At 43.0% G+C, this 16,287-nt stretch overlaps 1 protein-coding gene across 1 annotated transcript in view; it reads left to right on the top strand.

Annotated features, from left to right (window-relative positions):
* The window catches only part of NID1 (nidogen 1), a 71,116-nt gene that overhangs the window by 26,276 nt on the left and 28,553 nt on the right, over positions 1-16,287 (top strand). Inside the window, exons 11-15 of the mRNA XM_077345510.1 lie at positions 1,311-1,454; positions 3,406-3,528; positions 11,274-11,489; positions 12,185-12,357; positions 15,064-15,190. Of these exons, the coding sequence (XP_077201625.1) occupies positions 1,311-1,454; positions 3,406-3,528; positions 11,274-11,489; positions 12,185-12,357; positions 15,064-15,190 (783 nt within the window). The remainder of the gene's footprint in view (positions 1-1,310; positions 1,455-3,405; positions 3,529-11,273; positions 11,490-12,184; positions 12,358-15,063; positions 15,191-16,287) is intronic.

The following is a 16,287-nucleotide window of genomic DNA, read 5'->3' on the forward strand; positions in this document are numbered from 1 at the left end:
GTCAAGCATTTCCTGATTTTTTTTCTTTCTTTGTCCTCTGTTAACTTCTTATTTAGCTAATGTTACAAAAATTAGACCTCTGAAGTATTTCTTTGGTAATATGAGTGCGTGTTTTTCAAGACCTTTTTGTGTAACTATAGTGTCACTATTTGACACCAAGGCCATCAGAGCTCAGATCTCTTGCTGCTTAATAGATCAAGCACCTGAATGTTGATGTTGTAACACTTACTCAAATAAGAGGAGAGAGAGGTACTTATAAAATCCTATACATTATCCTGTTTTTACATATTGAAATATACTATTTTTCTTGGATCTTGAAACTATTAGTTTTTCAGGCAGTAATAAGATCATAAGAGTCAATGTAACATGGGGGGGGGGAAACATGGCTTTTAGGCCTCCATTTTTCAACATGGTGCCTATGAGCACCAGTTCACTTTCCAGTATCTTTCCTTGTACCTGCCATATGTGCCAGTAAAGGGGGTGGCAGGTATAATCACTGGCAGCTCATTCCCACCTAACTTCACACAGAAGGCGTTTCTCAGAACCACAGGATCATCAGCTGCTGCTGGAGGATTAAGAAGATGGGTGAACACTCTACTGTGAGGAAGAGTATTGTTTAGGTAATTCAAAAAGACAAGCTGTGTAGAATCAAATGGGTAGCCGTGTTGGTCTGAAGAAGCACAATAAAATCAGAGTCCAGTAGCATCTTTAAGACCAACAAAGATTTATTCAAGGTGTGAGCTTTCGAGTGCAAGCACTCTTCCTCAGACTATGAACTGACCATCATAACCAGTTCTCAGTCCGATTTTATTAAGCTGTGTAGAAGTTACTTCGGCTCCTCAGTGGCTAGAAGCAGAGAAACAAAGGGAAGGGTGGTTGGCAACAGGAAAAAAACAGGAACATAAGCCAAGGAGGAAGACATTCAACATATAGGGTAAAAGGTTTCTGATTGGTTCTTCTAAAATGTTTCCAAGAATTTCCCTTTGACTAAAATATTTAAAAAAAACTTGAGTAAGTGCCCCAGATTGTAGGACATGAACCAATGGGATGAAATGAACAAAAGAATTTTTAGCTAAACATCCGGAAGAAATTCCTGACAGCTGTTCCTCAGTAAAACAGGCTTCCTCAGAAGGTGGTGGGTTCTCCATCCTTGGAAGGTTTTAAGCAGAGGCTAGATAGCACCCACTGTGGGTGGACGGGTAGTCGTGAATTTCCTGCATTTTGCAGGGGCTGGACTAGATGAATTAGAGGTACCTTCCAACTCTATGATTCTAACTTTCAAAATGTTTTTATGTCTTTCTGACTTATAGCTGTTGAACGTGTTGTCAATCATTGTGTGACAGGCACACATACTTGTGATATCCCTCAGCGTGCCCGCTGCATATACATTGGTGGTTCTTCTTACACCTGCACATGCCAGTCTGGTTTCTCTGGAGATGGCCGCTCCTGTGTGGGTGAGTAATCACTTTTTGTACTTCTTTCCATCTTGTGCTTGGAGGCTTTTGCATTTCAGTTATATGAAGCCTAATAATTTGGTTTGGATCCCTTTGATTGTACAGCAACCTCAATTTGGGAATCGTTGAAGTAGAGTTCAGCCATGCTGTGTTGACATTTACTTAAGGTGACCAGATTGTCCCACTTTTGAAGAGACATCTGGGGGTACCTGATTGTACTTATGTTGAAATGAAAAAATATATATTACAATACTATTTTTGCATTCTATGTGTTCTATGAAACTTTTTGTTGCTCCATATAGATGAAATTTTAAATCAAGAACCCCCCCTCCCCAGGTCAATGGTGTCCCGCTTTACCAATGTTAAAATCTGGTCACCTTACATTTACTGGGAAAAGCTGTCAAACCCAGATGAGTCTTGTAAATGTCTGAATGGCCAGAAGTATACTGTGTGCCTGAGAATGTCTGCTCTTTTCAGATGTTCTCAAGATGCATCTAGGATTCCTAACACAGTCATCTATTTGTCAACGAAACTCCTGACATTCAATGTATAAAAGCAATCTGATTGCAAATATTACAAACAATTATCACACGGCAGGAGCTTAATAAGACAATCTTAATTCAAGCTAAATGTGTTACACTGGTACTCATGAGAGTGTCTCTGGCAGAGGGCTGATGAGTTGATTTATTCTACTTCAGCTCCTGAGGCACCATGTCCAAGATATTGAATTTTTAACCCTGAAGTGCAAAATGTATCACCTGAAAAATAGTCATTAGTCTGGTTAGCTATTATATATATTGGGATCATTTGGTAATTTCCAAGTTAGTGATATATAGTTTTGATTATGAGCTTTGAATAATTATTTTTCTGATTAATGATTTTCGTTGCTTATAAATTTTGGTTTGGTTTAGAGACAACTTACTGTTCCATGGGTTCTACAATTGTCATATATGCTTTCTTTAGTTTAGTTTCTTCCCATGGATCCTTTTGAGATATTGGTTGTCCTAGGAGTGGATCTCAATTTTTAATTAAAGAATTACCTATGTTCAGTGTGTTATTCAACTTGGACCATTACTTATGGTCAGTCTGGTGCCATATTGCATGGATGCATATGAAAAAGAAAAGAAAATGGGTGCCGATCTACAACTTTGTGTGGTGCCTGCATATTGCTCCTGCAGAGCAAGTAGAAGCTTCAAGGTTTGCCATTGTGCATTAGGAAGTCAGTAGAGTGCTGACAGAATTAAATGCCTTCTTGCAATGTGGTTTTCATGGTTGTTTACACTTGCAGGATATCTATTCACATGGGCTTTCTGCACTCCATAAATATAGTGAAATACTTACCTGGTAAAGATGCTAGATTTTTGGTTGCCAACATCCAGTGTCCAAGCAGCATACCGCTAGCTACATCCTCCATTTTAAAGCACTAGCTGGGTATATAGGTATATAAATGTACAGGCAAAGCAAAAATATATTTTCCCAAGTTGTCACACAAAGCATGCCTCTCTAAAGTCCGCCCCCCCCCCCCCAAAATCAGGAACAAGATTTTTTTTTCAGTATCAGGACTCATGGGTATAAAATGGCATGCAAAAAGCACTATGCATCTGTGATTAGATTCATGGGCCCTTTAAAAGGTTGAGAAATGGGATTGGTTGCCTGGCTTGATTGACAGAGTCACATGTAAAGCACGTTGCTCTCTTCCGCCACTTCAAGCAAGCACGTGGAGTGTAAGGCGCGCAAAAAGGCAGACAGAAGGTATGGCCGGAGGCATGATTATTTTTAGGGCTACGGCATTACGCTGGCATAATACTATTTTTTCGGATGTGCGGAAATTCCCACAGATTCCCTGACACGTCTAGTTTGGCCTGAAGGTTGGCACTTTATATCTCCCCCCTCCCTCCAATTTACCTTACATGTACTGTGAGAAATTATTTATTTTGGTTTTGCTTTACAGATATAGATGAATGTCAGCAAAGTCGCTGCCACCCAGATGCTTTCTGTTATAATACTCAGGGATCCTTCAGCTGCCAGTGTAAAGCAGGTTTTAATGGGGATGGTTTCCAGTGTGTGCCAGGAGGTAAATATTTAGAATAAATTTTAAAATTGTTACCTAGATGGAAATGTTGTATAGAAAATTTTGCTGGAATTACAGTTAAGTATGTGGAAGTTGTGTAACAACTGTGTTGGGTATTGGGTCTGAACTCTGTTCCTTATTTAAACTGAATTATTTGGTCAAGCAGCAAATTGCTTTTTACTGTATTTAACGGAAGTATCAAGATGTCAATTTAAGACGTTAATTTAGAACTCATTTTTTATTTGCCTTCAGAGTTCAGCTAGTAATCTTGTGCAATAAATTCAGAGAGGTAGGTAAGTACACAGTGTCAGCGTCTGCAGATAATGCACTGCAAGGCAAGACAGTGTTCCATTTCCTGGGCAGAGAGATGCTGAAAGCAGTGACTCTGGCTCCCCTTATCCCGGGTTGCAAGGATAAGGATGAGGAAAATGCACAATAGCACGCTTAGGTGGTTGTGGTGGAGCGGATATGAAGAAATGAGCAGTGACTCACAAAAATTCATGCTCTGCTATACATTTGTTGGTCTTTAAGGTGCTACTAGATTCTGTGCTCTTTTCTACTGAAGCTAATTCTGTTAGCGCATGTTTCTTTATAACATGAAAGCTGGAAAATATACCGTACTGCTTAGAAGTCTATATTATATCAATTCAGGAAAGATGGCACGTCTCTCTACCAGTTACTTATACAGTTTTCTGAATGGGGAGAACTTGTTTTTAGATGAGAAATGCCTGTTTTCTAATTGTTAGATTTTCTGAACAAAGTTTGAATCCAGTGGTACATTTAAGACCAAGAAAGATTTATTTAAATCATAAGCTTTCATAAGCATCTGAAGTAGTGTGGATGCACAAAAGTTTATACCTTGAATAAAAGTTCGTTGGTCTTATAGGTGCCACTGGACTCCAGCTTTGTTCTGCTGCCTCAGGTCAACATGGCTACTGACCTAAATCTAGTAGATTTTCTATTATTGTGGTCATGTTTGTTTTTATTTAGTTATTTTGAATTAAGATGAGATTGTGTCAATTGCTTAGGATATATCTTAACTCTTGTCTAGTAAATAATTCACATATGGGAGGGTCTAAGGATTAAATTGGGTATGTATGCAGGTTGGTTGGTTGGTTTTGGTGTGCAGTACATTGTTATAATCATTCTCAAAGACAGTACATTGCTCTTCAAAAGCCTGAGAGGTGAGTCTACTTCTGGAGACAGGAGGCATATGATTTCAGTGGGGTTAGTAAGGTGTAATTTTGCTTAAGACTACACTGCTAGGCTTGGATAAATAAAAAAACTGAGGGATATGTCTTCATTAGAGGCAGTCTCCCTTCCATCCACAGCTTGTTTTTCACTCCTGTGCTACATCTAAGAATGTGTGATGCCCACTGGGAGTGGCATGGGATGTAGTAAATGGGGTAATAGTAAGAAAAAGTTAGCAAAAGTGGGGATTCCTTTCCCCAGCACACATGGAAGTATTCTAACAAGGACCTTCTGTATATAAAAGGGAATGTTTGGATCCAATAATTTTTGTTCCACTTTTCTCCCAATGGGAACCCTTTTTACAAAAACCAGAAACATAATTTATGCAAACAAATTATACATCACAACTCCAACTCTGTTGTATAATGCAGTGTTCCCCAACCTTTTTATCACCGGGGACCGGTCAACGCTTGCCAATTTTACTGAGGCCCGGGGGTGAGGGTATTCTTTTGCCGAGGGATGTTGCCGCTGCTGCCTGAGCCCCTGCTCCACTTGCTTTATCCCAGTGCCCCTGACTTCCCACCGCCCACTGGGGGGCACTGGCAGCAGCAGCTGAGCAGTGCCATGCCGAGGGGGAGCCCCAGCCATGGTGACCACTGGAGAGCACCAAAGGTGAGCCGGCGGCAGAGTGGCAGGGCAGCCCCTGAGGCAGCAGCCGGGAAGGAGTACGAGGAGGAGCCGCGCCCCAGTACCAACTGATCCACGGACCGGCACCGGTCTCCAGACCGGGGGTTGGGGATCACTGGTATAATGTATTGACTGTGGTGTAATGGGGCGGAGGGGTAATTCCCAATCTCCTGCTAACCCATCTTTTGTATAATTTTTGTTACAATTTCAGTTTTATTAAACTAAGCTATTCAGAATATTGCTTGTACTATGTTTAAACTAGAATGTTTGGTTGTATATATCCAGTAATTATTTATATTCTACAGCACACAGCAAATCCTCTTGAAGCAGCTGTAGAAATTGCTAGGAATTTTATATACATTCCACACAGACATTATACTACGAAAAGAGTTACCGATGTAAGCACTGGCATTCCAGAAGCTATTAAGAATGTCTGTACTTCATTATTCCCTCACGCTCCATTATTTCAGTTCAAAAAGAAACAGATGGCCAAACCTTGTCACCCCTTCATCTCCCATAGACTGTGTGTTTACCAAACAGAAACCACCCCAGACACTCTGGCTGGTTTCTTTGACCACTAAAAGTAATCTGCCAGAATTGTTAATGTGTGTAATCTAGTTCACATGGGAAATGCAGCACTAGCATTTGCAGAGTTTAAGGACAGAAACAAATGTAAATTGATTAAAAGAACAGCAGCCTAATAGTAATGTTGCTGCTTTTTGAAAAAATGAAGGAACACCAGTGAAGAAGCAACGAATACTTTTTGAGGTACACTGAATTATCCAAGCATAGAGAGAAATCAGTTGATATACCGTATTTGCCGGCGTATAAGACAACTGGGCGTATAAGATGACCCCCAACATTTCCACTCAAAATATAGTTTGTTAAATACCAGGCCCGCCCCTGCATCTCCCTGTGACCGGCACTAGTGCACATGTGCGAGCTCTGCGTAGACAAGGGGCGGGCTGGAGCGTCACTGCTTCCTACTGAGCAGAACAGGCTGATCATGCCAAAAAGGCTGGCACCCCTGTCTCTCTGGTGATGCCCGCCACAGCCACGCTGATGACCTGCCGTGGCCGCACTGGATACCACGCAATACTGGATGGTATGTAGAATAAGGTGGATGGGCACTGGGCGAGCATCGGGAGGCCACTATGGGCACCAGGCGGGCATCGGGAGGCCCCTATGGGCACCGGGCGGGCATCGGAGGCCACTATGGGCAGCTGTGTCTATCCCAACTGAAGTACACCCGGCGTATAGGATGACTCCCCCCCCACTTGGAGGCATGTTTTTCAGGGGGGGAAAGTAGTCTTATATGCCAGCAAATACAGTACATCTTATAACAACTGCATTTGGGCTGCTTTAAATCATTCTGAATGTAGAAAATGTAACACATTGACTAAGTGATTTATCTCCATGTTAATATAAACAACCACAAAAACCTCTAGTGGCATGGAGCTATTTAAAGTTGCATTTCTGCAACATGACCTCTCGTTTGTTTGTTCTGTTAAGTATTAGCTGCAACATTAGGCCATGTATTATAGCTTAGTTTAATTGTAGAATCAAATAACTTTCTAGTATAGTAGCCTGCAAGGAAGCCTACCAGCATATCTGAATAGAAAGTTCAATGTTATAATATTGAAGTTGAAGTTTGGTTTATTAAGGTCAAAGACCAGCAGAATCAGATATTCAAAATCAAACAACTAGATCTCAACCACGTTTTAGTGAAACACTGGGGTTTCTTGACAGCCCTGGAAGGGTTTCCTGAATGGGTGGAAGTTAATTTTTTTAAAAATATGTTTAAATTTGTTAAAACATTTATCAGATGATATAGTTACCCACCCAACTGCTCCCAAAATGGCAAATGGTGGCTTAGGAGGGCAGGGGCCTCAGTGGGCATGTACACAGCTATGCTTCCCAATTATATTCTGCACAATTGCACCCCTTCTGGGGTTTCTCCAAGCCTGAAAAAAGTTTCAGGTTTCTCAATGGTAAAATAGTTGAGAGTAGGCTAAAATAGACATATAAAAAATACACGCCAGCATGACAGTCCTAAGAGTGAGTGTGTGTGTACAAACACTGGCAGTTACAATAAAAAATCAGAACTAGAAAATATGGTACACTAAAGTAGTATTGTACGTTTATAGACTCCAGCGGTAGAGTTTGGGTCTATTGTATCAAAACTAAAAAAGTATTTCCAGAAAATCCCACCCACCCCCGGTCATACATAGACTTGCTAGGAGGGATTCTGCTGTGAGGTGATTTAAACTGCCTTGCATCAGAAACTGTCTCCAGCATTTGTGTGGGGCTAGGTGAGACCTCTCCACTGCAAGCACACTTGGCTCTGAGGGCTTGTGCTGTGTGGCAGTTTAAACCATCATGCAGCATAAGCAGTCCCCAGGATCTGAGTGGGACTAGGTGAGACCTCACGACTGCATGCAGATACGGTTAGCAGGGATTCTGTTGCAGGGTGGTTTAAACCAGTGGTCCCCAACCTGCGGTCCGCGGCCCGGTGCCGGGCCGCAAAGGCCAGGGCGACGGGCCGCAGTTCCCTCTCCCCGCCCCCCCGCAGTAAAAAACTTCCCAGGCCGCAAGCTTGCGGCCCGGGAAGCTTCTTACTGCGGGAGGGGGGAGGGGAGGGAATCAGGGCCGCATCGCGCATGCGCGGCTGAAATCGCGCATTCGCGGCACTTTCGCGCGATGCACGGGCGGGGCAGTTGCCCTGCCGGTCCCCAGCCGAAAAAAGGTTGGGGACCACTGGTTTAAACCACTGAGTAGCAGAAGCTGTCCCCAGAATCTGCCTGTAGCGGGGAGGTATCTTGCTGCTATACGTGGACCTGGTCAGTATCTTGTTCCACTTAATATTTCTGGTAAGAGCTTGGAGAAGGAGCATGTCTCATGGTTTAAGTGCCACCCAGTGCTTAACACCCACTCATGGAGGCTGTCCCACCCTTGAGTGCCTCCTTCTCCAACCGGCTGGCATGTCTGTCCAGCAGCCAGCCACCTTCCGTCCCCTACCCATGGCCTCCTCCTTCCACTACCTGCCAAGGCTCAGAGGCTGCAGATCCCTGCCGTGTGACAGGTTCCCCTACCAGTAAGTTCCCTGCCTGGGGGCCTCTAGCCCCAGGACCTTGGGGCTCCCCCCCCCAAGCGCCTCACCCATAGATGACTGAATGGCTGAGGACACGACACCCTAATGGCTGCCTGCAGCCTTTCCAGGTCCTGGGGAGAGGGGGAGGCTGGTTGCAGAGTTCTTCTACCACCCCCCCAAACTAGCGCCCATTGTATTCCTGAATGTGCTTGGCCCCTAGTAGCTGAATATTCCCAAAATCAGAAATATTGGATTTTGAGTTGGCTATAATTTGGATGATCACATCAGAAAATCTGTAATTGGCTTAAATAATACCCCCAAAATACCGGTAAGGTACTTTTTGGTATTTTTTCAGTTCCATTGTCAGAGGCAGACAGACTAACAACTAGGCTTCTGGATTAAAAGAAAGCTTTATTGATAGCAGTTCCTATCACTCCATCGTTTGTAGTCTATTCTGATCGATACATGGAAAGCAAGCACTTATACATGGAAAGCACGGTTCATTCCTGTCCAAACGCCCCTCATTCCCAGGGAGAGAAGTTCCCCCTCCCACAGATGCCATCCTGGGTGCTCCTCCAGATCCTCGCTAGGCTGTCTGGCCTTGGGTGACAAACAGCCCTCCCTTCCTGATAACAAAGTACAGAGAAACATTTGCAAGATAGGAGCACAGCATGAAGTGGACACACAAGGCAGTGACAAAATTGTTCAGGGTAATAAAATAAAAGGGTTATAAAAGATTTCTTCAAACAGCACACATCAAACCAAAATGGAGTCTCTCAGGTCAATCACAAATCATGGCAGAGATCAGAGGGACTGATCCTGACATCCATTTAGCCACATGTGCCCTCTTATCCAGCAGCTGCACAGAATCTTGAAACTTGTCTGAAGTTCCAAGCTCAATGTCAACTGGAAGAAAGGTGTGGCAATCTTCCTGAAATTTTTATGAAGGATAGGCTGAATAAAAGTGATTGTAGGTCATCACAAAATGAGCAACTCATCAATATATGTCCAACTGTTTCAACTTCTTCAGTAGCACAGGGGCATAAACACTCGTGAAACACAATATTATAGGACCTCCCTTCTAATAAGACGGATGGGAGAGAATTAAAACGGGCCAGAGTAAAAGCTATTCAGTGTCTGAGAATCAGTAGATGAGTCAAATAATTTGACAGCTCCAATTTGTCTTTCCTAAGGTGATGATGGTATTTTGCAGTGGAACTTAAATGGTGTTGGAGTTCAATACCCCAGATTCATTGTTTGATTTCTGATTTTCCTTTTGAGTACTTCAGATTTGTCAAACTATTGGTAGAATATCCAATGGATTATAATTTCTCTGAGAAGGACCTTTTCCATTTTGACTGAAAGATATCTGTTAACATCATAGGTTCCAGACCTACAGGAGAAGAAAAAAAGCTTTATCCGGTAAAGCAATCCTTTGTGTCTTTGCACAAGTTTCCAAATAAATTAAAGCTGCTTTTAAATGCAAAACAGCATTAGGAACACAATGAGAGATTGCTAGTATGGTTTTCAAGAATTTAGTCTGCATGACTTCAAGAACGCAGTAATTGGCATATGTGTATAGCTGAGAGCCATACAACAAGTGAGAAATAACCTTGTCCACAAAGATACACATAGCTGAAAGAACATGCTGGCCACCTCTAGTATAACTTTTTTTCTCAGAGCACAGATGCTCCTCTGGGCATTGCCAACCACATTCTTGATTTGAGTATGCCAAGAACTAAAAGAAAGAAAAAGTAAGCCTAAGTATTTAAAATGCATCATCTACTCATCAACATTTCCATTAATCAGCCACCTGTGCTTAGATTGAAAACATTGATTTTAGAATTTCTGTAATTAATTGTTAGATGTTCATTATGTATGCTGCAAGGGACCTCAGCCTACACTTTAAACCTAGACTGTAGGACAGCAGGACTGCATCTTCAACACAAACTGAAAGTGTGTCAGGAGCCAAGCAGTTGAGACCCAGCAAACTCACGCCACAGACATCCCTCTCGGGCTTCAGGGTGAAGCTTTAAGTAGAAAGTCTTTATTTGGGAAGTCAGCATCCGGAGTCTATACCAGCATATCCTCACAGACAAGAATCCTTGATGGAGACACCGAGGGAGGGGGGGGCCTGGCTTATATATCTGGGCCGTGGGAAATAGGCAGTGGATCTGCCTAAGGTGAGAATTGGGCCTTCACACAGGAAAATAGGATCAGAGTGTTCTTTGATTGGGTAAGTGTTAAAGCGGTTCAAACATCTGTTGTTTTGCCTAGCTGGGGAAAGCAGCCTTGAAGTGAGATAACGAGGAGCCACAGAAGCGGGATGAATCTGTGAAATGTAAGCGGAGGGGTGGTGCTCCTGAGTCCGGCTGAGGTGCCAGAGTCCAGCAGGAGTTCCGGGAGCAAGAGGGCACAAACAACTTGTAGAATGTGTTAACTGGGGCAGGAACCAGGGGGTCATGACAAAGTGGTCTAGAACAGCCTTTCTCAACATTTTGACCATGGATGCACATCTGAATATTTTTTTCAGGATTCAAGGTATATTCAAGTTGATAAAAACATAAGGTGACTTATAAAAATAATATTAAAACATCACTATTTAAATGGCATAAAATACAAGCAGACAACAGCAATTTTGAAGCCAAGAAATAGCGTGAAATTTAAAATTGAATAAATAAAAACTGTTAAAGTGGAAATAACATTTATAGAAATTAAATAAATAAATGGAATATCTCATCCACAACCTCCCCCCCCCTTTTTTTTGTTTTATTCATAGAACTAGAGAAGACAAAATGTCAGCAAGAACAGGAACAAGTTTTAACTTTTGGTCCAAGAGGACCCAGACCAGCTGGCCAGTTTATTCCTCAGTGTGATGTCTATGGGAATTATTTGCCAACTCAGTGTCACTCCACCAGTGGATATTGCTGGTGTGTAGACAGAGATGGTAATGAGATTGATGGCACCAGAACTGGCCCAGGAATCCAACCTCCATGTAAGTTGCTTCTAAATAGTTACTTATTGCAACTGTTGTTCTTAGATTCAATAGGCATTCGGTTTATGGACATACTCTGCCAAACAACCCAGTTCTGTGTTTTCATATGTATGTGGCAGGCTAGTGCCAGACATCTACCAAGAACAGCCCAACTGACCCCCAGGTTAGAAGAACTGGACCTATACAGCCCCACCTATCAGATGGTTCCCTGGCTTGGAGGAGAAACTTGGGAGAAGGCTTCAGTGGCTGAGGTTGGCATTCAGACAGTCAGCAGGATGAGCAAGGGACCCCACAGGGAAGTTGACCATGGAGGGACTAGTCTGAGGCTGTGGCCTCCTTCACCTGGTGATGAATGCAATGATGCTGCAGCCAGGCCCTGGATCATTCTTGTCACTCTCCTCTGAACCCTCTCCATTTTCTCTACGTACTTTTTGAAGTGAGGCCTCCAGAGCTGCACACAGTAATCCAGAACTTACAGAACTACATTCTTCTATGCCCATTGTCTCCAATAGACTTAAAAGCTTGTGACTTTGCTTAGGATTGCACCATACCTTCAGCTAAAGCCAGTGGGACTTTTGTTTAACTGTAGTTGAATTATTTCCAGTATATTTTAGAATAATTTTATTGCAGGTGCAGTTTGCAACATTGTGTTTGCACAATCTAGGTTTATATGTTTTCTGTCATTTGTCAACAAGGTCTGAGCACAGTTGCTCCTCCTGTTGTCGTTGGACCTTCTGTAAAACCAGATGCAATTCCTCTGCCTCCAGGAACACACTTACTAATTGCACAGAGTGGAAAGATTGACCATGTCCCTCTAGAGGGGAACACTATGAAGAAATCAGATTCAAAAGCTTTGCTGTATGTGCCAGTAAGTATACAGTGAACATGTATGCTGGATTTGCATTAATGAGCGTGGAAGCTTTTTACTGAAATGAATACATAGCAAATAATCCCATTTCTAGAGCTTGTTCACCGTAAATTTGTTGGCCCTGAAATCTTTGTATTGTCTTTTAAAGTTGAGATTACTTTTACTAAGGCAAACAGTCTTGGAAGAACTTTATTTACAGTAAAAGGGCTGTCAGAGAAAAATATGTTTTCATTGAATAACACCTTCTTTGCTTCCAGGATAGCGTTTCAGACCTATCATAAACAAATATTTTCTCATTTTTATTATATTCCTTAGTATTTCAAAATCTTCTATAAAACTCTCAGTGCATTAAACAGTTCTACTTTAAAGCTCATATGAGAAAGTTATAAATTCTATATTGCTATTAATCAGCCTCCACTAAGCTCCCTCTTTATCTTCCTCTCCTTAATGATATTTCCCTCATGTAAATTTTATAATCAGTCTTGATTATTTCCAGTAATCTGGACAGTGTCCCTACTAGGAATGTACTCAAACCAGGAAAATGCAGTTTGGAGCTCAAGGCTGAAACCCCAACTGGGAGCACTCAGCTGTTTTGGGCTATCTTGTGAATGAAAAACAGTTGTTTCAGTTGTTTAAACAGTTGTTTAAACGTTAAAAGGACTGCAGAAGACAGTTTGAAAAAAAAAAGCCAGCAAAAGGTTGGGAGGGATTTCCAAGGTAAGAGAAGTCCTATCCATGACGTCCTCCCTTTTCTGCTCTCTGCTACTTGCTGTGGCCAGGAGAAAGGTGGAAGGGAAGTCCTCTTCCACCTTTCTGCTGGTCGTGGCAAGCCACAGTCAGCAAAACAATGAGAATGAAGTGCCCCAGTAAAGCACTTCACCCCTTCCATTTTAAACCCTATGTTCTGCTCCCTGTGACTTTTACCCAGAAGCAGAAAATAGGGCCATTTAAACACCTGTTTTCTCCCCAGCAGGTAGCCACAGGGAACAGAAAGCTTCAAGCCATTTAAGTCCTGCTTTCTGCTCCCTCAAAATGCTGCAGGGAGCTGAAAGAAGAGCCATTAAACGAAACAACTGAACCATGTGGAGCTCCCAGCAGCTCAGCTATCTCTCTTCATGAAGAGTAGCAAAGAGCTTTCTGCTCTTCATGAACCACCACAAATCACATGAAAATTGATGGTAGTTTATTCCTGTTCTTCGGTTGATGAACTCTGGTTTGTGAACATGAACAGGCCAAAATTGATGACAAAATTTTGTTTGTCAGCTGATTTGTGCCCATCCTTACTCCTTATACTCTTAAGTTATTCTATTTGTCCTTCCTTGGATGTTGTGGGCAGATATTGCCCCACATACTTCAGATGAAATGGTGTGTAACTCAGACTTGAAGGAGTTCTTAACAGCATACCTTTACTGATGCTTGAAATTGGAACTCTGGCTTGGTACAATTGGGCATTTCTCTTTATGAAATGATTTCTGCCTGGACCTACCGTATATACTCGTGAATAAGCCGAGTTTTTCAGCACAGTATTCGCACTGAAAAAGTGCTCCTCGGCTTATACGCGGGTATATATGGTAATTGAAATAACAGCCTGCTCCCAGCCAGCCAATCGTTACATTGCTTCTGCAAGCCTCCTGCAAGCTGAAGCTTGCTTGCTGTGGCTGCTTGTAGGACACAACGGTTTGACTGAGGGACTCTGATCTTCTTTTTCCTTTTGCCTTCAGGTCTTCCAAACTATTCTTTTGGTTTCTGTGGGTGGAGTGGGGTGGGTTTTGGGGGTGCTTTGGGATTTACTGTTTCTCCTAATGTTTATTTCTTCTTTTTTTCTGAGGGGCTGCATTGTTTGCCTTTTCTTCTTGGGGTTGTGTTTCTTTTAAAAGTTGAGTTTTACAGTTCTTTATTTCAGAGTTTTGTCCTGGGGGGGCCCTACAATTGTAGTTAGAGTAGTCCATTCTCCCAGTTTGGTATCTGTTGTACTTCTTGTAGGAGGTTGCCAACTTCTGGTACTGTTGTTCTGCTCTGGTTTGCTGGCCCTCTTTTGCACTTACAGAACTAGTTTACTGTTTTTTCTTTGAAATAAGCATTCAAAAACATTTAACCTACTGGTGCCTCAATTAATGTAAATTTACCAGTAACTGCTGCATTTCCCACCCTCAGCTTATATGAGAGTCAATAAGTTTGCCCAGATTTTTGTGGTGAAATTAGGTGCCTCGGCTTATATGCAAGTATATACGGTAGCTTTTTTGCTTCCCCCTTCCTACTGCAGCCCCAAATGGTGCCAGATGCTGTTCTTTGTCAGGGATCTGGTCCCCCAATGGGAGCATTTTTGGGAGTATTTTGGGCTGTAGCAGGATGCAGAGCATGTAATGCAGCTCCCCCCTCCCCCTGTGGGACCAATAATTTCCTTGCAGCCATTCTGGATAAAGAAATGATATGTAGGAGGTAGACGGAAATCCCTTCTCCCCTGCACCATGGTTGTGATCTGATTTCGGGCCTTGTGGCACTTGGGAAATTAGTCCTTGGTTTGATTAAAGTGAATGAGAGTCTGGGGACCCCCAAAAATTCATTAAAATGTAAGGACATTGATTGGCCTTTAATAGTAATGGATGTTGGGTCTATTTGCTTCACTTCCTTTTTTCATTCACATTGAACATTATAGTTCTCGGATTAGGAGTATGATTTGTTCTGAGACTTGTAATTAACTCCCAGGACAAAGTTGTCATTGGAGTGGCCTATGACTGCTTGGAGAAGATGGTTTACTGGACAGACATCAGCAGTCCATCTATTAGCAGAGCAAGCCTAGGTGGAGGTGAGCCAACATCCATCATAAAAACAGGTAAGATGTGTAAATTTCTTCCCCGCAAGAAAATGTATGGTGTTATAAAGAGCCTTACCACCATATTTCCTGCCATTAGAACAGAAAGATGAAAAGCACATGAATAAACAGGAAGTTGTCAACACAGTTTTCCTCACATGAGAAACAGCTTTTTGCTTTTTTAAAATAAAAGTCTGAGAGAGAGCCACGGGTGGGGGGTGGCCTTTTGGGGTTTGGGAGGGGGGGTTCCCCTTTCACATCTAGCACCCATTTCATTTGAATATGAAATGGGCTTTAAATCTAGTAACAGCAATAATATGATAGAACTGCCTCAGCTCAACTCTTACTGGGACCCAGTGAGCTAGGCAGATTAGTGATGGTCGTAATAGGGAGGGAGGGCTGAGTGCCAATTGGAAGCGATGGTCCGGGTCGACCTCAACCAAATGCCTGGTGGAGGAGCTCCTTTTTCCAGGCCCTGTGGAACTGTTTGGGTTCCATCAGGGCCCTGATCTCCTCTGGGAGCTCGTTCCAACAGGTGGGGGCCAAAATAGAAAAAGCTCTGGCCCTGGTTGAGGTCAAGCGGGCTTCTTTGGGACCAAGTCTCTTTGAGGAGTGTAGGCAGAGAGGCGATCCCTCAGGTATACTGGGCCCAGACCGTGTATGGCCTTAAAGGTGATAACCAATACCTTAAGCCTGATCCGGAATTCAAGCGCAGCTGCTGAAGGATGGGCTGGATATGGGATCTCCAAGGTCTTGCTGTGAGGAGCCTGGCAGCGGCGTTCTGGACCAGTTGCAGTTTCCAGACCAAGGATAAGGGCAGGCCAGCGTAGAGAGAGTTACAGAAGTCCAGTCTAGAGGTGACCGTCACGTGGATCACTGTGGAGAGGTGTTCCGGGGCCAAGTAGGGCGCTAGTAGTTTGACTTGGCGAAGGTGGTAAAATGCCAGCTGTGCTACCATCATGATCTGAGCCTCCATATAGAGAGGGAGGCATCGAGTATCACTCCCAGGTTTCTGGCGGAGTGGGCCACTGTTAACTGCACTCCATCCAGATTGGTTAGGCACGCTTCCTCGCTTGGACCTTTCCTGCCCAGCTACAAGACCTCTGTCGTTGAAGGGT

The sequence above is a fragment of the Paroedura picta genome, chromosome 1 (assembly GCF_049243985.1).
Source record: "Paroedura picta isolate Pp20150507F chromosome 1, Ppicta_v3.0, whole genome shotgun sequence".
NCBI lineage: Eukaryota > Metazoa > Chordata > Lepidosauria > Squamata > Gekkonidae > Paroedura > Paroedura picta.